Source organism: Anopheles cruzii, chromosome X (assembly GCF_943734635.1).
Source record: "Anopheles cruzii chromosome X, idAnoCruzAS_RS32_06, whole genome shotgun sequence".
NCBI classification, from domain to species: Eukaryota; Metazoa; Arthropoda; class Insecta; order Diptera; family Culicidae; genus Anopheles; species Anopheles cruzii.
Genome location: NC_069143.1, coordinates 9,370,595 through 9,394,342, shown reverse-complemented (window position 1 = coordinate 9,394,342; position 23,748 = coordinate 9,370,595). Strand labels below are relative to the sequence as shown.

Below are 23,748 nucleotides of genomic sequence, written 5' to 3'. Positions count from 1 at the left end.
CGGCAGTTGAGAACATCCTCACCAAAAGCTGGACCTAGATGGGCCGAGGTATGACAATCAAGTGCTTTATGTAACTCGGTTACAATCACACTGGATGTAAGAGGGTGTAGCCCTTCTTACTTTGCCGAACCACCCTCTACATTAGGCGAACCAGGTTCAGGCGCTTGGCATGAAGGATCATGAATAATCATCGGGCCCCACTGTCAATGTGCCAGCTCGGGCTCAGGAAGCCCCCATCGAAGCCTGTACCGAATTGGGACGCGAAAATGGACGCAGCGATGCTTTGGTCGTGTCACGACGCACCGCACAACACGAATACATACAGGATACTCGATCAGGATGTCGGCGGTCGGATTTGGATCGAGACGGCCCCCTGACGGCGGATGGTTGATTGATGTATTACATAATTGAGCTGTCGGTCGGGCGCTCATCACGGTGGGCGATTATGTAAACACTCCGCGCCGCGTTCATTGAGTAATTCATCGCGGGCTCGCTCACCCGCCCCCGTGCTCGGTCACCGGATAAACATCGCCGAGGTTTCTCTGGTGTATGGGTCGGTTTTGGCACCGAGCGAACGAACAACGGTGGTGGCGATAAAGACTAGATAAGGACTCGGACGGAACGTAGAAGGGGAAAACTCACCTCTAGCGTGGACCTTAGGTCGAGGTCGACGACGACGACGACGACGACGACGGCGACGACGGCGACGACGGTGGCGCAGCAATCGGCATGGTCGCAATGGACACTGAACTACCTGAACACCTGAGCACCTGCCGACGGTGTACCATGCTCGGCATTAGACACAGCAGTGGGAGCCCACTGGCACCATGGTCCGGCTCGTGGACGTGGACTTCCTGTCCTGTGTTGGTCGGCTGGTTCTGGTTGATCGACGGACGGCGGACGACGGCTGGTGGTCCTGTTGTCCTGTGGGGCACTGCGCGAGTTTGGAGTTGGAGCACCGAGCGAGCAACGAAAATTCCGTCGGTCGACAGAGCATCGACCATCCATCTGCGGTGACTAGCGATTCCCAGAGATTTGACAACCCATCACACACACACACACACACACACGGACGCAAACGTACAGCATCCGACCATCCTGCGGGGATGGGCTGCGCATGCCTCAGCGCTGCCCGTACCGAAGCAGAGAAAGAGACCCGAACCCGACCCGGCTGTCTGTGGACGAGGTTTTGATAAAATCCTTTCCTTTCCTGTGTCGGTGTACGTGTGTCTGTTTTTTTCCATTCTTTTCCCTGCTGTTCTTCTTCTTCTTCTTCTTTTTGTCTTTCCGTCCGCCGTTTTCTATTTCTTCACCCGATGGTGTGGAAGACGAGCGACTCTGTCCATGTCCATCTCGTACTTGCGCGCTCCGGTCCGGACGGTGAATTGTTCTCATTTTGTTTTGCTATTTTGCGCGCGCGAATAATTTCTACGGAGAGCCCCCTCGGAGAGCCCACATCAAACGGTAGGGGTATGGATACTCCACTCGCCACCACCACCCACCGGCCGTTGTTTCACCGTATGCAAAACATCAAAAGTTCACAAAAAAACTCTTCGCAGCGAAAGGAGGCCACAAAACGAAACTGGAACCATTACTGTTCGTTGCCGGGGCAAAATAAGACCACCCGCCCCCAAGGGGCGGGGTGGTGGGGATGGAAACTCTTGGGCGGATTTCTAACAATTACGAGGCCCCGGGTTCGGGTCTCCCGGTACAATTTCCCCTGGTCCTGGCGCTGGAGCTGGAGAGACTTGCGAAATAGTGAACTCAGCTCATGACATGACCAGCCCACCGAGGCCTAGCGATGCATAGAACGCGTTTCGTAGCGACGACCTTAGCGTTGAACGACCTCCGGTATGGCTTTTAGGTCATATCTGGGGCATCTATCAAGCTCTTTTTGGAGGATGCCATAGAAATGTTTCTTTTCTGTCTCGATATGGGTCTGACTTGTGGTCGCGTTCGTGGCAGCTATGGTAGACGTCGTAGCTGCTGGAGCCAACAGTATCCTTCGGGAGCCTGGTGCATGGATAGTTTATTTTTCACGTTCAGATTTGGTTTTCATACAAGACTTTGGAATACATGGACTCCTGCACCGACTGCCTCAAGGGTCAGTCAGTTCTATTTATGTAAGTAACAGGCATGTTACGCTAGGGCCATTCGATTTCATTTTCTAGTTTTACGATAGCTTTTGATTGTACTTGGTACCTGCAGGTTAGTCGGCAGGTACGAATCCACCGAAGAAATGGCTGTTGTTTCCCAAGGCTAGGATAGGAGCTGTCGTACACCAATTACAGATAGTAATAATCGTACGCGTGGAGCGAAACAAGCGCAACCGCGTTCTCGCTTCGCCAGCCGCGTATTTTCGAGCATTTCGCTTCCTGTTAGGAGGTCCGCCCGCAAAGTATGCTACGCGCCTAGCACGTGAGCTTTGTCGAAGAACTGGTGCAGGCTTTCCACGGGGCTGGCCACGCAAAATGGCCGCCGGCCTCAACCGCCGGGAATGTGTGCCGGGTTGTAACAGGGCCGTGGCGAGCTCCTGGTGAATGCCAGCTCGAGGAGCATCGGCGCATCGGCATTCCACGAGCAGCAGTGAGCAGCATTCCATTGTTGGTACTCGAGTCCACGAGCAGCAGCCAACAGTGGCGCGAACATTGCTGCCGACGCGGACACGCGCGTAATGTGCTCAAAAGGATGCCTCGTTCTTATACTCTTTGAACAGTGGTTTTTGGTGTCGAGAAACGGTCGACTTCATCTTTTAGACAGGAATGAGCGATGTCGAACCTTGGCCATATTTTCGCTGAACAACAATTGATGGCAAATACAGTATAACGACAATCTCATTGGGTGTTATAAACTCTGCTGTAATTGTTGCATATACCAGGTCCAAAAGTATGGGTCTGGATTGTGTAAACAGGTGGACTCCTCATTATGCCCTTTTGGCAAAAGACTGCATCAGGCAAATGTCAGTCAGTCAGTAAAGGAAGTCAGTTCGCCATCGAATTTTTAACTGGTGATGGATTCATTTTGAGAATCCTAAAACGCGGAAAAAATCCTTGGTCCGGAACTATAGACCTGGTAGAGTTGATACTGACAGTTTTGCCGTGTGTAGTCTTTGCCATTCCCGAAATCGAAATCGAAGGACCGGTCCACCGGTCTGAGAGATGCATTTGGGGCTGTAAGTGGATTATAAATGCTGCTGCTGCTGAATGCGCTGCTACCGGCTTGGTGACGGTTCGTGGTTGATACATTGGTTTTTGGGGCCACATGAATTCACCGCACCACGCATGAATGAATACCGCGCGCCATTATGATGGGGCGCGCGCCCGGCAACCAGGAATGGCATTATGCTTGTTAGCGAGGAGCGCGCACATACACAGGACACGGATACACGGAGCCGAATGCTATTATACGCTCTATTGTGTGGCCAAGGAAGAAGGACAAGCAAGAAAATGAGCCAAAGGCACAAAATAAGCCCCGGAAAGAACATGATGATGATGAAGATGACGATGATGATGCCGACGACGACGACGACGACGGTGCTGTTACTGCTGTTGCTGCAGTTGTTGTGCCGTTGGTTGGGGTCGGGAAAAAGTGAAGCTGAACTGATGCTGCACTGTCACCGGAGGTAGAGGTAAGCTCCGGTCCCACGTGAAACTGGATGGCTGCACCGACTTTGCCGCTTGCTTCCGATTATTGTTGTTTGCTCCCGCGCTAGTCTACCAGGCTGTTCAATAAGTTTTGCGCTTCAATGCCAGAGGGCACTGCTGCTGACCTAATAGTTCTGTTTGGTTATATTGGTACGCTCTTCATATGAACGTACGTGAAATGTTTCATTTCAATCTGTCACTACATTCTTTGTGTCGTGCGCAGCGATTGAATTTTTATTTTTGGAAGGTTTAAAAGCAAAGGCAAATTGTGAGCGAATGTTGAAAGTATATAAAGAGTTCGCCTTCACTTGGTGCAGTAAGAATAGGATTGCTGAATTGAGGCGTGGCCGTACCAGCCTTGAAGACGATCATACGTCACGGACGTGTAACTATCGCCATCGTGATCCTGAAACAAAACAACAGGGTAAAAAGTGATGTGAACCTGGTTCTTCGGCTCCGAAACCAGTTCGTGTCCAGAAATTGGCAAAGAATCGGGTGTTAGCATCAGTTTTTGGGGAGGCGAAAGGAATTTTGTTTGTGGATTACTGGCAAATTGGTGAAACAGAAAATTCTGAATATTTTTAAGCCCTTTTAGACCAGCTGAAGAAGACCCGGTTTGAAGGAGAAAAAAAAGCTATTTTCTTATGCCTATAGCTATATGCCCCTTGTCAGAAGAACAATTTGACTATCGGAAAAATCCATTATGTAAAGTACAAATTGTTACAACATCTACCGTATTCACCAAATTTGGCCCCTAGCGGCTTCCATCTGTTTCCAGACCTAAACCAATTCATGTGTGGAAAGCGTTTTTCATCAAATAATGAGTTCATAACAGCGCTGTGGAAGCGTATTTTGTAGCCCTTCCACAGAGGCGCACTTCAGGGATGGAATTCATGCTCAGGGAGACTGCGCTACGTGTTTTTCTTATCGCAACCGCAAATCTTATTGAACAACCCAGTCAAGGGAAAGAGTCACACGACTTCCTCTTCGCTTCCTCGGAATAGGATAAACGGTGCACGCGCACACACACATACGATACGAACACACCGAGCGAGCGGCCGTGAAGTAAGAAAGGATTGCGCTGAGCGCGCGGTCCGTACGTTTATCCTTACAGTTTAAAATTGTCCGCCGACGTACGCACGACGCTGTCAATCGGTGGTCAGTCCCCGAAATAACGACGACGACGACGTCTGTCGGTCGGTCGTAAATCCGTGTAGACTACTTATGCTCAAGTATTCGAATGCAAACCGCAATCGAAGCCGCTGAGCCGGCCTGAGTGTGTTCCGTTGCTTTTCCGTGCAACTCTGCAACTCACCGCAGTTGTGGACGTGGACATTAGCGCCGAACCACTCGGCTGTTTCGGCTGACATTTTGAAATTCAAATTCATCGTCCGGCCAAACTCGCGTGTTTGCCTGGAGTCTTCGTGCGTGAGTCCTGGAGTGCCAGTGTGTGGAGTGAGTGGAGATAGTTGCTACGCGAAGATCCTTCGGCAGCAGTAGGAAGTGGACGTCGATCGTATCCGGTGGGTTATCGCCATCGGCTGCAGCATGGGATTCAGCAGCTGCCTTCCGTTGCTGCTGCTGCTGCTAGTGAGGTGAGCCTAGGGTTTTGTGCCAATACTTAAGTGATGGTAGTCGTACTTACCACAAATTCGGAACTAACGGACGCAAAAGGTTCCTCTGTCGAACAGTAATCGCCATGACCTGCTGACCTGCTTTTCCATCGGCAAATTCATCTACGTCACGGTGCACGGTTATGCAAACTGCTCGTTGTTCATAAATTTTACATCCTGTGGCATATTCATATATACTGCCTACCGGCAATCCAGCAGCCTGGCGGTTGCCAACCCTTTTTTGAAGGATTTTTATTGATTTTCACTGGCACCGGCGTCCTTGCTCGTGCCGCGTCTTTTGTCCTTCGATTCGCTGTTTCGCTATTCTGGTATCTCACCCATAAGTGCACCCACAGCAAGGCTTACTACAGCGTACAGAGCCGCAGGTCCAACCAACAGTTATTTCAAGCATTCTAATGCAACCACATTGTGAGCACCTTCAGCACTGAGTCAAACTGCAAATGAAAATAAAGCCATATTTAACTCCAGACTCCAGTATCGCTAACGACAAAGCTATTTCGTGTCTCTCATGGCTACATCTTAATCGTTAATCTTAGTCCTTCATTCTTGGTCGGGTCACTTACTACAGCACCATAATTATTTTCCCTGCAGGTAAGAGTCACAAAAACGGTAAAAAAAGCCACATGAATATGGGTTCTGTAACTTTAATAATGAACTAAGACATTATTTCAACTATTTTATTCTTGCAATTAAAAGAAAGCGTTCAAAGCCTTTGAAAGTTAATGCAATAACGCTTGGCGGAAATTTTAAACTCAAGAAAACGTTTAAAAGCCTCAAACTTTACGAGAATTACACTCCAATTTAAGACCTTTTGTTTGAACGAATGAACGGAACTGCAATAATACCCTTTTTTGTGGTGAACCTCTTACCATGGTTCGGTCCCCCCCCCCCCCTCTCTCTCTCTCTCTGTCTGTTTGGCGCAGCGCTCTAAGGACCTATTAGGTCTCGCGCGCGCCTTTGCGCCTAGATTGCTGCAAACGCGTGATGAAGTGTAACGTTCTCGAGTCGGTGCTCGGTGTAACCGTTTAACTGGTCTCCTAATTACGCCGCCAAGTGACACTCCTACCATCGAGCTCAAGTAGCTGACGATGATGACGACGATGACGTCCGAGTGCGGGCAATTAATAGTAGCGTCTCAGGTCGCGGTAGCGGTATTCCCCTACGGCACACTGCGAACAGCACAAAGAGAGGGGACGCGTCATCCCGTGTAGTCGTTTATGTAAACTGCGGACGAAACCCGGGGCGGTGTGGGCAATCGAATGGGTGGACTTCAAACGATGGCAGTTTTCGGCGTTTCCTGCGACCACTCGGCGTGCCCCAAACACGGAGCTTGTGTAAATGAAGCTGACCGAACACACGGCATGTCGATAAGACTCCTGATCCAACTGGAGGGCAAACGCTTCAGTTATTGCCCGGAAGATTCGACAATGTGCTTAGCTTTAAAACCAACAAAGCTGCACACTGTTATCTGTTAGCCTGTAGCCGGGTTTGATAGCGCCCGAGCTTGAGAGATGTTAGGCGCTGGGTTTGGGTTAGTTTCAGCTCACATGCCTATCAGCGCAAGTCCAGGGCTCCAGGGCCCCGGTTTTCATGATTCCATACCAGGATTCCAAACGCTGGATGATGCCAAAACAACGAAGGCAGCACCGACCTAATGTTGCGTAACCAGTGCAGACGATGACGTCCGAGGACGGCAATTAAAAGTAGGGTGCCAGGTGCGCGGTATTTATCCGACTTAAATACAGGAGCGCCCGAAGGGCAGGACAACGCAAAAGGGAAGACTGAATGAAGAAGGAAAGAAAACAAAAGAGAAATCGACCAGCCAGAGTAAGAGTCCCAATCAGTCCTGAAAGCTGCGTGTCTCGATTCCTCCAATCAAACACATTCGAATACCCAGAAGGCCAGAAGCCCATGAAAGCCTCCCAACTCCGAGGAAGTTGGTGACTATGGGTCGTCAATTGTCAATCCTAGACGGGACCCTAGACGAAGTCCTTGGTTGGTTTCGGCGTTAAACAGACTGCGAGTCGTTGTGGACGTAGTTAGTAATTGCAGTTGCCTGAAGTTGAACTAACGAACCTTGCCTTTCATGTCTTAAACCCACCGCCTCTTAAACGCTCAGCACCGTCGGGAATCGAATCGGGGTCGTCGCCTTCACGGACACCGTACCGTCGGTGGCTCCGTCGGAGAATACGTCACCCTTGGCCGGTGGCCCACCGAAGGAGTACAAATTTTTCTACATCATTCCCGGGCTGGAGGCTCTCCGTAGCGACAACGCGACGGCCGCCGGCACCCTGCTGCTCGCTCCGCTGGCCATTCCGGTCGAGCGCCAACGGGCGTCGATGGAGCCGAAGCTGCCCAAGCTGCGTCACTTCTCTCTCGCCGGGGCCGGCGATCATCGGCTAGGTCAGGCGGCGGCCGAACCACAGACCGCCCGGGTGGATCGTTACTACATCTACGGCCAGTCGGCCGCCATTCCGGTACGACGACACCACCCGGCGGCGGACCTCGGCGACAAGGGACGTCGGTCGTCGGTCGTGGAAGTCCCGGTGGATCGCTTCAAGCGACGGTCGGCCGTGGACGATATGTTGAGCAAGAACATCACGCTCATCCTGGAGAACCTGCTGAAGCGCTACGAAAACTCGCAGATACCGACGCACGGTCAGGGCGTGCCGACGGTGGTGCAGACCAACATCCTGATCCGCAGCATGGGCCCGGTCTCGGAGCTCGATATGGTGCGTATTCTGCGGTATTCCGCGGTGTTTCAGGTATTTCTCCAGGTTACTACTGATTTGTTGGGATTCCCCTCGCCGTCACCCAGGACTATTCGATGGACTGCTACTTCCGGCAGTACTGGCGCGACAAGCGACTCAGCTTCCACGGGCCGATCAAGAGCCTGTCGCTGAGCATCAAGATGCTGGAGCGCATCTGGCGGCCGGACACGTACTTCTACAACGGCAAGCACTCGCACGTCCACACGATCACCGTGCCGAACAAGCTGCTGCGCCTGAGCCAGGACGGCGAGATCCTGTACTCGATGCGGCTCACGATCAAGGCGTCCTGCCTGATGCAGCTGCGCAGCTTCCCGATGGACCGCCAATCGTGCCCGCTGGTCCTCGGCAGCTACGCCTACGCCCGCCAGCAGCTGGTGTACCGCTGGAAGAACGAGGACTCGGTCAACTTCGTGCCCGGTATGACGCTCAGCCAGTTCGACCTGATCAGCTTCGGGCAGAAAAACTACACGTTCATACGGCGCGAGGGCGAGTTCTCGGTCCTTCACGTCTCGTTCAACCTGCAGCGTCACACCGGCTACTTCCTCATTCAGGTGTACGTACCGTGCATACTGATCGTGGTACTGTCGTGGGTCTCCTTCTGGATCCACCGGGAAGCGACCAGCGACCGGGTCGGGCTGGGCATTACCACCGTGCTGACGCTCTCCACCATCAGCCTGGACTCGCGGACCGACCTGCCGAAGGTGCGGTACGCCACCGCGCTCGACTGGTTCCTGCTGATGAGCTTCTTCTACTGCATCGCCACCCTGCTGGAGTTCGCCGGTGTACACTACTTCACCAAGGTAGGCTCATCTGCTCCCTCTCTCTCTCTCTCCCCTGCTATCTCTTACGGCTCTCGTCTATCGGGGTCCCCCGGTTGGCAGGTTGGCAGTGGCGAGATACCGATGGACGAGGATGAATGGGAAGATCTGGAGAACCTGGACGAGATCCACCCGCCGGACAAGCCCGGGCTGGACCGCCAGGTGGCCGCCCATCTGGCGGCAACGTCCATCGGCAACGACTCGCCGCGTCTGATCGCGGCCCGGCGTCGCAGCTCGCTCATCTGCCCGATCTACAACGACCCGACGCACATGTTCAAGCCGACGTCGTCGCACCTGTCGACGATGGAGCGCACGACGCAGACGGAGCCACCGAAGGAACCGACCTGGAAGCAGATCTGGCTGTGCTTCCTCGGCGACGATCAGTTCCGCCGGCGGCGGCAACGCGAAGCGTCCGCCAAAGGTAGCTGCGGGGACTGGGCTGTGCCTCTTTGACAAATGGGTGTTGACTCTTGACTTTATTGCGTTCGCAGGTGGAGGCAACCGGCACATCAACAGCGTGTCGCTCATCGACCAGGCGGCCCGCATCCTGTTCCCGACCTCCTTCACCTTCTTCAACATCCTCTACTGGCTCGTCTACTATACCTACCAGGCGGACTTCACCTGGAGCCCGCTGAAGGAAGTGTGAAATGTGCCCAAGAAGATCCATCAAGTGCTTCCGGGATTTTCAACCACCACCAACCACCGACTACTTGACGTTTTAAAACGTCAAACTTCATTCTGGAAATTGAAAACGTTTAGTAAACACTTTGAAATGTTGGCAGATGTAGGTGCTTCGGCGAAATGGCGAAGCCGAAAACTTGGACGTCATTCGACCGGATGCTGAACGCAGTCCTGGTAGCTTGTGTAAACTGTAACCTCTCACCCTAGCGCCACAGCCCAGGTCCATTACTTCAAATCGAGATGATGATCAAACATTGCGAACCGGACGGACCTATAGGCGTCACTCCCAACACACAGTGGTACTTGTCAAATAAAGCTATAATCACACACAAACACCGCATCGATAAGTCGTACACATACTACAAAGCATAGCTCGCATTCCACAAAATAGGCACCCTGATAGAATTGCTTACCTGATAGTGTGCTTTCAAAGACAACACGCGCTGATGTTAGAGCTATTAGCTTATGCCAGTTTCAGCTCTATGGATCACCATCAGCAAGAGCGGATTAATGGGCTCTGGCTGCCAAGAAGATAAGCAGATACCAGCAGACAAATTTAAAGCCCCCGCGAAGCAGCACTCCGCAAGCAATGTTTGATCGATCCCGTATTCACAGACAGCACATTGAATACTCCACAACTTTTCGACACTCGGTGCTTTGTTTGTTTTTATTATCCCTCAGCCGAAATGTGCTTCGTGGTTAGTCCGAAATCAGCCGGGCATTCCGTGACGGTTGATGGGCTAACCGAACTGTCAGTAAGCGTGTACGGTACGTTTGCTTGTTGTCACGCTGCGGCTACAGTAAGTTGTATCGATGTTGGACCATCCAGCCCATATTGGACTCGTACGTCGGGGGTCGCGGCTAACGAAACGTCTAGTCTGTTTCCGACCGTACCTCCAGCTAGAACCACGGGCTAATCACACAACCCATCCATCCGCCGACCTAGCGTGGCATTTGACCTAGCGGACGAAGGACGTGGCCCAATAGGCCCTCAACCAAAAACAAGACCCAACCACCAGCCAGCCGAGCCTGGGGAGCCGAATTCGGCACCACGTGCGATTAGTGTTTGCGATAAGATAAGCGCCGGCTAATGGAACCTCGCGGTATCTCCGGTCGCTGCCGCCGCCGCCGTCGGAGGCTAAACGTTTCGGCCAATCTGTCAACTCCGCAATCAATACCGCAAACAACTTTCACCGTCCCCGCAGCCGCCGCGTATGGACGCCCCGTCTATCCGCTGGTGCGGTCTGGTCTGTGCCAGAGCCAGAGAGATAAACCATCCCAGGCCAGGTTCGCTGGATGCTTACACATCCGCTGGCGCCACTAGGCGCACGTGGACGTCTAGGGTTTGAGTAGCCAAGAAGATCCTTTGACGACAGCGACGTCCAGTTGGGCCGGCTGCCAGAGCAAACAGACTCAGGTGGACTCAGTGGCTACAAGATACAATGTTGTGGCGCCCGCTAAGCCCGCTATCAACGAGAGCGATAAAGGCCCACTACGCTTTGTCCCCGCGATAGTGTAAGTTCTTTACCAGGTGCCCCAATTAACCCGACAAGCTAGGCAGCAGCAGCCGGACCTGATTTGCGGGACGAGATTTGCGTAACGCAGTTGGATTCTTTATGCGCCAGGGTACGACGACTTCCAGTGCCAGCGCTGTTGAGGTGCTTCCGGGGTTTCCCTTTGTAGTGGCCGCTACAGCTATCGCAGAGGCAGCGCAGTTACGTGAAGTCGGCCGCGATCTGGGTTATCCCTCTGATACGCGTACGGATTTAATTACTCACACCTACACAACACCCGCCTACACGTCAGACAGTGAAAAGTGAAGAATCTAGAGACATTGGCGCCCCCCATACGAGACGGTGCGACGTTTATTTTCGACGCGAAACGCACCCCACAGTTGGACGGCAGCGGGACCGGCACCGAGGTAAGACAGGCCCACAGGTTAGGCAGGGGGGACCGGGGGCGGCGGTGGAGGGCTCTATTTTTAGAGCGCCGCACGCCGCGCGCCGATACAACTCAATCTCGACTCCGAATCGACTGAATCCACCCCCCCGGCCGTTGTTGTTGTTGTTGTGGTGGTGTACCCAAAACCAACCAAAGCAGTAGCAAAGATTTGTCTCGTCTCGGCGCCCGACCACTTCCCGCACCTTCCACCTACACGATTACTACCGATTATACTACTAGGAGGGGGACCAATTGGAATTACGGGGCATGGAATGCCCCGTACGTCCTAGCTAGGATCTGCGAATCTGCTGGGATACCCTCGCACATGTCTAGCCGCGGGTTCTACGCGGGAAAGGTGTGCCGTCGTCCAGTGGAATGAACCACAAAGAGAACGCCTGTGTGAGACCGGCGCGCAATTCTTCACTGGACTCCGGACTTGACGCGTGGGGACTTCTCGATCAACGCTACGCTACGCCAACGACAATGGTCAGGCCGCGGTGTCAAGCTCTTGGTGCAGCAGCACATAGCAACGTAGAGCGTAGAGCGAGCCGCTAAGCCACGGCCGTCAGGGCCACAAGTAGACGAGCGTAGCGCAGGGCAGGCACTATCGGGGCGGGTGTTGTTATCGACGTCGTCGAAGTGCACACACGCCCCGGCCCAGCCCAGCCCCGACACAGAAGCTTTCACGCAGCGCGGGTTGATAAGACACTCGAAGAACTCGAACTAGCTAGTCTCGGTTAGCTTGGATAGCGCTTGGATGCGCTCTGCGCTCGCCGAAACGCTGCAGTCGATCAGCGGTGTCGCAGCCGGACGGTCGCCGAACCAAGTCAGAGTGTCAGTGTTCGCGTGCGGTGCGGTGCGCTGCGTCAAGCTCGTAGGCGCACGCGGTAGTGCCGTGTGCTGAGCCGAGCCGAGGTCAATAAACAACAGAGGCAGTCAAAACAGTCGGGTTTCGGTCTAGAGGTGATCGGATTCTAGACACACCGTGTACTCACTTGCCGGTCTCCCAGCGTGAGTGTGTGAGTCAGTGTGCGTGTGTGGGGGGGGCCGGGGGGGGTATCTGCCACAAAGAGTATATCGACAGCGCAACGCAGCACGACGAGCAGCCGACCTCTCGAGCACTCTGAGGTTGTTGACGGGGCGAAGGCTACGCATGCGCCGAGAACACGAGGTGTCGCCGAGTCGCCGAGCAGCCGTCCGCAGTGTACGCACCCCAGTATGTCTTATCGTATCGGGGGCAACGAGCGGTTGATTCGAGCAACTCGAGTAGCCGCTCTAGAGCCCACTTCCGTGGACGTCCACGGAAGTGCGTGCGGAATCCGGGGTTGCCTGTAATGAGGGAAGGCTTCGGGGATTTCTCAAGAGAGAGCAACGTGCTCCAACGATCGCTAGACGGTAAACAAACGCACGCAAACACACACGCACGTAACGAATGGTTTTCTTTTCTTTCCGGCAGGAACAGCCGTCCCGTCCAAGAAGGCCCCATGCTGTCAGCTCTAGCTGATCTCGTTCTAGTGCACAGGAAGTAGTGGTGTGAGAGAGAAAGTCGCAGTCGCAGAGAAATGACACACGGACCGGCACCGGCTAGCCGCCAGCGGCAGCAGCAGCAGCAGCAGCTGGTCAGCGATATCGAGCACACCACCTCCTCCAAGGGCGACCTACCGGGGCTTCCGACACCGCCCGACGGTGGCTGGGGCTGGATGGTGGTGTTGGCCTCATTCAGCATCCACATTGTCAGTAAGTAGCGCCGTAGCCGTCCAATCCTTCCTCGCGGTCAATAACAGATCAATCAAGTACGGGCGATAGCATCCCGTGGTGCCATCCATCAATTGCGGCCACCACTCGCCGTGTGGCCGGCTCATTGTTTTTCGGTTTCAGTGCCAGGGGCGTAATTTGTGCGTAATAAATAACCGGAGCTGATTGTGGAGCGTTGATCGCGATAACATTCAACGACACCGTGTGCTGTAACAGCATCCGTGGGCCTAGACCCTTCGAGTTGTCAGAAGACACACACCCAGGCTGTGGCTCCTCAACGGAGTCTAGCCACCGGGCACACTCCAAGCCTATGGCCAGTTAGTTGTCGATAAGCGACAAATGCGCCCCACTATCAACAGGCAACCGCCACTATCAACCACGCTGCGCGCTCAGCGATGACGAAACGACTTTGACGTCCTCAGGAGTACCCTTGCGCTTGCCCTTGATCGCGCCTCCCGGGCGTTTCTACTTGGCTTTACGGCCCTACTCTTGGCCTCATCTTCTTTCTTTTGACCCTCTGCTCGATGATAACTGCTCTGCTCAACTGCTCAATGTTAATGCTCTGTTGCTTTCTGTAACGGTGTGTGTTTTTTAAGAGCGGCCATCTACCGACTTTATCAACTATCAACCCACGGGCCTCTACCAGGTCTAAACCCATGATTTTTTTCTTTTTAGAACTCTCAAAATGAATCCGTTTTTCATCGCCAGCCAAGCAAATTCAATGGAGGAATTCTTACTTCCTTTGGTACCTGGCGAGGCGAATTTGGGCGAACATGGTGGTTCTTCGGTTTTCCTGCTGTCTTTCGTCCATGTGGCACACATTTTCCAATCTTCTGGATCTTTCCCAGAGCCTTCAAACGTAGGGATGTGGATTACTGTTTGTGAAGTCAAAATCGTCATGTTCAAATGTTTTGAACCACTCAAAGCAAACGGCCATCTACCAAGAGCCGTAAGCTTCGAATAAGGATGCGGATGCGATTCTGTAGTTGAAAGTTTCCCAAGTACATTTTATTTCTTCGCCGTGAAATCATTTGCCGGATGTCAAAACAAGGCAGTGTTGCCAAAAGCCATTCTCATTAGCCTTTCCTTCTTGTGATCTACAGCGGATGGGCTGACCTACTCGTTCGGTATATTCTACTCGGAGTTCCTGACCTACTTCAACGAAGGCAAGGGCTACACGGCCTGGATCGCGTCGATCCTCGTCGGTGTCACGCTATGCTCGGGTAAGTAGATCCAGTTGAGCCTGGTTTCATCATGACATTTACCATGTTCGCCCCGTAGGTCCCATCTCATCGTCGCTGGTGAATCGGTACGGGTGCCGTGCGGTGACGATAGCCGGTGCGCTGCTGGCCAGCGCTTCGCTCGCCCTCAGCATGTACGCCACCAGCGTGTTCATGCTGTTCATCACGATCGGGCTCGGCACCGGTCTCGGGCTCGGTCTGATCTATCTGCCGGCCATCGTCAGCGTGACGATGTACTTCGAGCGGCTGCGTTCGCTCGCGACCGGCATAGCCGTGTGCGGGTCGGGCCTCGGTACTTCCATCTTTGCGCCGCTCACCGAAACCCTGATCAAGCGCTACCAGTGGCAGGGCGCCATGCTGGCGATTGCCGGCATCGTGCTGATCTGCGTCGTGTTCGGCTGGATGTTCCGTCCGCTCACCGCCGACGCCGATGGGCCACCGTCGAGCAAGATGCGTGATGTAGAGGGCGCCAGCATCCCACTGCAACATTCCAACACCGGTAGGGTAGCGAACGGCACCAACCCACTGCAGAGTATAACCTTGACACACGTCTTCTTTTAGCTCCACTTGGCGCCAACGATCCGAAGCAGACGGCCGACGGCGAGGCGAGCAACCTGACACGTTCCAACAGCTACGGCATCCTGGGCGGCAACACTCCACGGATCAATCTGAACGCGGTAGGTCTTCTTCTTCGGCTGTTCAGCTTTCTGTAACGGTGCCTCTGAAATGGAACAACCGATTGAATTTTTTTGCGGTTACCCCACACAGAATGGTCACTCCGTCAGTGGGGATACCCTGGACAAGCGACCAGCGGTCCCGGTCGGCGGTGGACAGCTGATGGACGAGGCGAAACGCTTGCGGCAGAGCCAACCGCTGCTGGCTGGAGGGGGCGCCGTCGCCGAGCAGACACTGAAACGCGCAGAAAGCGGCACCATGTACCGGAAGGATGCCCTCTACACCGGCTCGGTGCACAACATGGCGTCCCGGCACCCGTCCCAGACGACGCTGTCCGAGTACGAGAAGGGTAGCTACGGCTCGGTACAGGGCACGGGCCGTAGTCGCCACCATCGCGGGTCGGTGGCACCCGAGCCTGACACCGATACGGAGCGCTGCCTCGGGTGCGTGCCATGTTCGCGCGAAACCTGCGATACGTTCCGCGAGATGATGAACTTCTCCATCCTGAAGGACCCGGTGTTCATCGTGTTCACCGTGTCGAACTTCCTGACCAGCATCGGGTTCAACGTGCCGTACGTCTACCTGACCGAGCAGGCGCTGGCGATTGGCATCGACACGCAGCACTCGAGCTACCTGATCGGCATCATCGGCATCGCCAACACGGTCGGCCGGATCGTGCTGGGCTACATCTCCGACAAGCCGTGGGTCAACCGACTCGCGGTGTACAACTGCTCGCTGACCGTTTGTGGCGTGGCGACGGCCTGCTCGGTGCTGTGCACCAGCTACGAGAGCCTTGCCGTCTACTCGGCCGTCTTTGGCTTCACGATCGGCGCCTACGTTGGGCTCACCTCGGTCATCCTGGTCGACTTGCTCGGACTGGAGAAGCTGACGAACGCGTTCGGGCTGTTGCTGCTGTTCCAGGGCATCGCCTCATTCCTTGGGCCACCGATGGCCGGTAAATAGCATCGGGCAGCAGGATCATCCTCCTCTCCATCAGCTCCTCCCTAACAGACGCTCCGTTCTCCGTTTCGTCCCCTCGCAGGTTGGCTGTACGATTTTACACTCTCGTACGGGCCCGGCTTCCTGATGGCGGGATCGACGATCGCCATCAGCGGGGTCATGCTGTTCGCCATCCCGCTCATGCAACGGTGCGCGTTGCGTCGCACGGCCAACGGCGACCTCGCGTTGACAGCAACAGGCAGCTCGTAGTAAGCGAGGCCCCCCCGCCCCGTAGTAGAGTCCACAGGACATCCCGATCGCGATCGCGAGCGAAGCATTACTACCACTAGAGACCTCATACATGTCGTCCGGTTCCGGCAGCTCGGTGCGATCGTAGCCGGGACTTCATGAGCCGGGTGTGGTTCGTGGGCCACCATGGTGTCGGTAGTCCATGGTCCCAATCTCTGAGGGGACCCGTGCGGGACACGACGGTTGGTAGAGATTAAGGAGATTTTGTTTTCGCCACGTTTTCGAGGGGTTTCTGTTCCCCCCCGGCCGAATAAATGTCAACCTAACGGTGAGAAGCAATGCGCCGATAACATTTGTCGGCCAACAAATCGAAGAGAGAATCAGACGGAAGAGTCTACTGTTCGGGGAGCTTTATCTGGCATACCACTGCGTCCACTCAGAGCACTCCACAGATTGGTTCCTGTCGTTCGAATGCTGTTTCATATTCACCTGCATACCATGTTAAGTATAGTGACTCTTGGAATTCATTCGTCTGCTCCACGATGATGCGGCACTTGGTTAGATGCGTCCACAAAACCACGTTCTGGGGCGGATTTCGTACTTGCTGTCTCACTTAGTTCATGGATCTCACTGTCCCGGTACATGGACCAATCAGAACGCCCATTGACGAGTGAATATTGCCTGCGAAGACCGTGAAAACTGCTGTGGGCTCAAATGATTTTCTCTGCTGGTGGCTTAAGTCTACGTTCATTGAATCGTCGGAGCTTGGGTAAATGCACTGGCAGTGTCTTCGGTTCCTAACCCGATCGAGAACCTGTAGATGCGCAGTAAGGTTTAAAGTTGTTGACAGAATGGAAACGCTTGTGCATCGACACACTTTATTCATTTGCAGCCTGACCTAATCCGTGCGTCAAGAAAGCTGCTACATAAAAAACCTATTCTCTGATTGGTGCTTAATATATTGACAATATATAAATATTGAAAGCAATCGGATCATTCGGAAGCAATGTTTTTTTTTAATTTTAACATTCTTTTCGTGCATTCTTGTGTGAAATTAATGAGCCTTCTTCTGGTGGTTCCTCTGTGGTTATCCGGTAACTAAGCACAGCCCTGGCACAGTCCTGATCTGTCACATTCGAGTTTGTTTGTTTTAACCAACATAACTATCAGTCTGCCTCAATAGGCTTCAATTGCAGAGGACGCTTCTGCTAACGTAAGCTTTTTTTTGTTATCTATTTTCCGGTAGTGAAAGCCAACCTTTTCAAGGTTCCTTTGGCTATCTGTGCATTGCCGGCGTCCCAATAGTTCGAAGCGGCCCTTAGTTCCGGTGAGTTTTCCCGATGCGTTTCGCGTATTGGTCGACTTTGCTAGTCACACCGTTACAGAAAGCAACAAAAAATGCCCAGGTGGTGCAGTCCAAGCAAAGACCACTCCGCAGTTGTAGCCAGATGAAGAAGAAGTTATTCACACACACACACACAAACAAACACACACCAACAAAACCTTGTGCGAGGTGATCTAGCGGTTCAAAGCCGCATAGTCGAACGACCGAACGGAGCGCGTTCGTGAAAAACGATTGGCGAAAACCAATAGACTCACACACACACACACACTCATAGACGGATTTGACGTCTACACACTGGTGCAGTTTATCTCCTTCCCGTTTTCTTCCTCTTCGTCTTCTTCTTCTTCTTCTTCTTGAGGATATGGCGCAATTCACTCCTCGATCCCATGTGTCACAGCCAGCTGCTGGAGATCGCGGGGCCGGTTACTGCTTGGGCCCAGTATCTGCCACGCGGTGCGCAGCCGTTCTAGGCTCGGTTCGTCCATTGTAATCTATTGATCGCGGAAACAAAAAAGGAAGCAGTAGAAATGGGTCACAGGCAGACAGGCAAGTACTCCGGTACTCCGGTACTTACACTGCGATCGTTCAGCGCCCGGGCGATGGCAGCGCACGTCACGAACAGTTCGTAGCAGAGGATGCCCTTGATGAAGCACTCGCCGTACTTGAGGCGATCCAGCAAGTCGAGGATCTCGAGGCAGTAGCGTTCCTTCTCGCGCAGCTCGACCAGCGGCCGGCTCGGTTGTATCTTCTTGATGGCCTGCAGCTTCAGCTCGACGATGAACTGGTTGGTCGGCAACAGGAACTTCAGAATGTGGTCGTTCAGGTAGCCGATGATGTGGGGCCCGTCCCGCTTGAGCGCGTTGTTCAGCACCATCCGGCCCGCGATCTCCTGGATCTTGGTCGCCTTCACGTTGCTTAGCTTCAGGTTGCACTGGTCGCACTGCCACACCGACAGGATCTTGAGCGGATTCACCGGCAGCATCCGGCCCTCCGTGCAGCTCTCCCGCACACACTTCAGTGCCCCGAGGTAGGTGCCGAACTCCTGACCAAACGAAACGGAAACCAATAAACCGATCAGTAAGTCGGTCAGTCGGACACACCAAAGCTAAAACCCTTCTTCCCGTATACCAATATCGAGTATTCAGCTGGGGCAACATTTTCCGGAAAAATACCTAGACATGTCACCTAGCAGCGTGAGTTCAAGAAGTCAGCTGAGAAGACTTTGTGGTACGAAGCCATTAACGTTGCCAGTCCAATAAAAGATGGTCAATATAAAAGTAGGCCAATTCTTATCACTCTTTTGACTTTGACAGATCTTTTCTGGGAATCTACCCAGAAGGCTCAAAACTTCGGATCGATCATGGCTAACTTTTAGTGAGCCGGTCTAGCCCAAAAGACCTGACATTATGGACATGCATGCTCTTGCAAAGGCTCCGCTGTTGCTGCTCTTGCTTCTATTTCTAATAGGGCATTCTATGTCCTCTCAGTTCGATGCCAAAACCGGGAATAGTTCGATGCCAAAACCGATTTGTCAACAATTCCGACTTTCTGTCATGTTGCCAACAAACTTATGTAATCTATTGACGACACCACAAATCAAGTGACTGTCAAAAATGTTTCCTAATAAACTTTCCTGTTCCATGAAGCCAAAAGGAAGTACCCAGGAGGTCAAAAGGATTATATGACCTTGAACTTTCGCCAGATCTCTCCAAATGAGATCCAAACAACGAATTCTTTCAATAGTAAAGGGAGCCTGAAGCAATTGAAATTGAAAGAAAAAACACAAAAAACCCTGCAAGAAGCGAAGCAACGCACCGGGTACAGCTAGTTTTAAAATAAAATTGAACCCCCCTGGTCCGTCCTAGTCCGGCCGCCCGCCATCCATAGCCAATGGTCCGGTGTGGGGCGCCTTTTTGGTAGCGGTTCGGTACCGGTTGTGAAATATTAACGACATCATGACAGCGATGACAGGAGCGCGTTACATTGGGCCAGATCAGTAAGGACAGGATTTGTTTTTTTTTTCTTTTTGCTCATTTGGCATTTAAAAACACCGTTGTATCATGTATTGATTAATCACTGGCAGCTACTCGGACATATAAATACGACCCAGTGATCAGTCCACTAAGATTGAGACTACCCGAGACCATCGGATGTTGTTCGGAACCTTTGCCAACGTTACATCATTCCACCATAGCGGCAAACGTTTCATCATGACATAGCAACTCTCAAACATGTTCTCGACCGTGTTCGGCTGCTGATCCCAAGCCAGGATCCACTGACAGGCGTAGGCATATTTCTTGACTTATTGACTTATTTATGATATATTGTCAAAAAGTGAAGAAATCAGTACGCTATAGGTTGAATCCAACGTCGACTGGGTACCTCTACAAAAAAATGAACCTTGTGCAGTTCGTATTTCAATAGCCCATACGTGCTGCGTTGCTCAGTCAGATCATCAACACTGCAACTCGAGAACCTCGATGTAGGCGGGTGACATGTAGCAAGTGCGAATATGCGACACCGTGTTAACGACCGGGCAAGACTTGCACTCGCCAGAGCCGCCGTCGCCGCCACCAGCCAGCCAGCCAGAAGCGCATAATCGCGGGGGGCTCACGCATAATGTCGGAGGTCCGCACGCCTAACACGAGACCGATGACCTATCTTGGGCGTCCGAGCGTCCGTCCAAAAATATCGCTAGGTAGTCGATTTCACCATACCCACCCCAATCCCTAACCCGCCGTCAGAGACAGGCTGCGCTGCGTCGCTGTCACCGGCGGCTGTCCGGTGTTCTTGGGTCGCATAAAAATAACTGCTGGGCCGTACGCACGCACACCGTTTTGCGTGTCTCCTTTTACTTACTCCATTATCTCTCGTGTCTCGTGGACAACATACCACGGTTGCTGATGCCGTACACCAAGTCCGAGCACCTGCCTAGTCGTCCTGGGTCCAATTTGTTCATTAAGATCTCATAGAAAAACTCAGCAACAAGTGCATGGCGGCGATGGCTGTCAGTCAGTATATCAAATCTTCCCTTCTGTGGGCCCTCAAGTCTCTGATAAGAAATTTTTCTTCATAGCCGCCACCTACAGGGTCATCCATTTTGTAGTTTCAAAATCAGAGGGATGGGCATTTTGCTCTTTTCGAACAAGTCTATCAACCCAAGAGTCAAAGTTCTGGTCTGCCAGTTTAGAAAATGAATCGCCTACCAACAGAACAACGTGTTCGAAAGTTATTAAAACTTACTACAGAAGTGAGGATGTGAAAACACTCATTTTTCCAGTCATTCTGCAATGTTTGGGATCTACTGCAAGAGCCAACTTTGATGGGCGTATAATTGATGGTCGTTTGTCAGTGATGTCAATTGCTCACTACGATACCGTTGAACTTTCTCATTACATTAAAAACTTCATTTTTCACGTGCAGATTGCTTCCTTTTGAAACTACGAAATGGATGTTGGCCCTGTAGAGGCCTTGTGTTACTCTCTGTGTTGCGCTCTGTAACGTTGTGTTGAACTGCGCGCGCGGTCTTACCGTTGGATCTTTGCAGCGTTGGCAGCCGCAGACAAAGTTCTTGGAGAAGCACAGATGGATGATACGGTGCTGGGTGCCCCACAGCAGCTTGGAGTAGTTGTTGAGGATCTGCTCGCCCCGCCGGATCGGGCGGGACGCGTACACCCGCATCCGGAGCTGGCGATCGAAGACGTAGCGCACATTCGGCTGACAGCAGTGGTTCATCATGGCTCCGAGTACGTAAAGACCGCGCAGGACGATCTCGTGTTCCGCGGCGCCGTTGCTGCCGTCATCGCCGACGTCGCCGTCGTCGCCCGTCACGACCCGGCTCGTCTCGAACGCGTTCGTGTTGAGCACGTTGACCACCTGGCGCAAGTAGCGAACGTCCGGCCCGTCGGCCGGCAGGTTCCCGAAGTAGCCGTCCTTCAGCAGGCCCTCGATCTCGGTCAGCATCTCCTTGCGCGGCGCGTGGCCCTCCATCTGCAGCACTATCCGGCGGTCGCGCTCGGACAGCAGGAAGCCCCGGATCGAGGTCAGCGCGTACAGGATGTTTTTCGCGTACCGACCCGCATCCTTCGGCTGCCAGCTCTGGATCAGCCGGCACTCGGTGGCGTGCGGTGACGCGGGCGCCGCGAAGTCACACCGGCCGCAGATCGGTAGCCGGCAGCCGCCACTGCACAGCTGGAGCCGCTTCAGGATGCGGCAGCAGCTGGCGCAGAAGATCACGTCGTAGTTGTTGACCCGGGGTCCGAGCAGCATCGGGCGGTCCACGAACACCAGCTCGTGGACGGCGATGTCCCGCGTCGCCACCAGGCCGCGCCCGTACCCCTCGAACAGCCGGATATCCCACGGTGCCACGGTGACCGACTCTTCCGCTTCCGGTGGCTCCGCTAGGAACTCCAGCAGCTCTCGCTTGAACGTGGCAATGCCCTCGGGACTGCTACTGTTGCTGGTGGCTGGTGGTTCGCCTCCTGCTACCCTGCTACCGCCATCGTCACTCTCGTCCTTCTCCATATCGTCAGCCCTATCCGGGCGGGTTCACACACACACAAAAATAGACACTGTGACCTACTATCCCGATCGGACTAGTGGAAGTGTCAGACCGGGCTCACCACCCCGTACGACCGCCCCGGGATACTCGGGGGACGAAGCGAAGCCAAATTCCCGACCGACACGACCGTTTGCGTTGACCGTCCGGGATGTACTAAGCCGCGCGCGCTCACACGTCTCAGCTCAAAACCCGGGTACCAGGCAGATCAGTGGACCGACCGAACGAAACTACACCGACACCGACAGCGCCGCAACCCCGGTCGCTGAGCGGCCGCATATGGCATCTGCCACCGGTTCTGCTGTGTTTGTGTGCTGTCTTTGGCCACGTTTCAAAAAATATTTTTTGTGGCTTTTTTCTTTGATGTTTAGTATTTTTTGCTCCGTTTTCGGTTATGCAGCGCCACCGGGCGGATATAGCATCCGCCCTGGACGATGTATGGGCACCACATCGTGCTGGCGGCGCGCAAACACTGCCGTACTGGAACCGCTGTCCGAATCCGCAGACCACCAACACACAACTGTCAGTGTCAGCTTGCACCGCCATGCACTTCGTAATGAGGAGTTTAGTAATTAAACTATTACGACTTTGAATTAGTTCATGCAGATGTCATTATTCACTAGTTTTCACGGTTTTGTGTTTGACGGTTACTGTCATTACGCATCTAACGCAGTACAGGGTGTTTTGTTGGGGTGTATAGGGTGTTACTAGGGTGTTGTAAGTGTAAACAACAGCATTTTTACCTTTTGTTCCACCATCTGAAAAGGTCAAGTTTTGTTACTGGTAAAGCGCTTTTGCCTGGTACTACTTCTTCATCAGTTCAATATGAAGAAAAGTGCCTTCCGGAAGTCATCGTCTCGACATCGGATGTTTATGGCGATCGTCATCGGATGTTTGGTTAGCACGACCAAGAGCGACCTGGAAAGCCACAAAAGTTTGAAGAATTGGCAGCATTGCGCGATCAGGATGACGTATGTCAGACGTAGAACGAGCTTACAGAAATGTTAGGACTTGACCACACGGCAGTTTCCAAACACTTGAAATGGAATCGACACGGAATCCGGAAATTACCTGAAAGATGCGAGAAAGTAGTAGCTAACGACGAACAATAGTTTAATTCAACTAGTCATATGTTTTGTTGTGATAGTTAAGCCACAAATGTATCCGCATGAACCGCATGAATTAGTTCAAAGTCGTAATACCCAAGCGGTTGGCTTATCCGAACCTGTTGGACCGCACCCAAGCTGGCTTGTAGGCGTTGGACGATCTCCATCTCCAACTCTCGGAATGGAGATACTCTCAGGAGTACCCATGCCCTATTCGACCGACGTACCGACGACGTAGTGACGCTAGTCTGTGCTAATCCGTGGCTCCAAGTACCACAGACTCAGTTTTTCACCACTCGGCAGCTCGTTGAAAAAATGATTGCGTTTCGTAAGAGCACTTACCTTACACTCTTCATCGACTTCAAGGCCACTTTTGGGATAGCATTCTTCT

At 53.1% G+C, this 23,748-nt stretch overlaps 3 protein-coding genes across 4 annotated transcripts; 2 read left to right on the top strand and 1 right to left on the bottom strand.

Annotated features, from left to right (window-relative positions):
• Window positions 1-7,824: 7,824 nt before the first annotated feature.
• On the top strand, window positions 7,825-9,513 carry LOC128271369 (gamma-aminobutyric acid receptor alpha-like). The gene is made up of 4 exons (XM_053008896.1): window positions 7,825-8,010; window positions 8,097-8,849; window positions 8,931-9,288; window positions 9,359-9,513. The coding sequence occupies exons 1-4, from the start codon at window positions 7,861-7,863 to the stop codon at window positions 9,511-9,513; spliced, it is 1,416 nt and encodes a 471-aa protein (XP_052864856.1). The 5' UTR covers window positions 7,825-7,860.
• A 2,776-nt stretch (window positions 9,514-12,289) lies between these two features.
• Window positions 12,290-17,335, top strand: LOC128274458 (monocarboxylate transporter 12). The gene is made up of 7 exons (XM_053012674.1): window positions 12,290-12,500; window positions 12,946-13,226; window positions 14,348-14,467; window positions 14,526-14,984; window positions 15,047-15,162; window positions 15,254-16,115; window positions 16,203-17,335. The coding sequence occupies exons 2-7, from the start codon at window positions 13,052-13,054 to the stop codon at window positions 16,367-16,369; spliced, it is 1,899 nt and encodes a 632-aa protein (XP_052868634.1). The 5' UTR covers window positions 12,290-12,500; window positions 12,946-13,051; the 3' UTR covers window positions 16,370-17,335.
• LOC128274468 (SET domain-containing protein SmydA-8) lies at window positions 17,199-22,383 on the bottom strand. Of its 2 annotated transcripts, none has more exons than XM_053012692.1 (3): window positions 21,225-22,383; window positions 18,256-18,735; window positions 17,199-18,184 (listed from the first exon to the last, which is right to left on the bottom strand). In XM_053012692.1, exons 1-3 carry the CDS (start codon window positions 22,215-22,217, stop codon window positions 18,065-18,067), a joined length of 1,593 nt encoding a protein of 530 aa, XP_052868652.1. In that variant the 5' UTR covers window positions 22,218-22,383; the 3' UTR covers window positions 17,199-18,064. The 2 variants fall into 2 exon arrangements, with proteins under 2 accessions (XP_052868652.1, XP_052868645.1); XM_053012685.1 differs by having other exon boundaries at window positions 18,268-18,735.
• Between the last annotated feature and the right edge of the window lie 1,365 nt (window positions 22,384-23,748).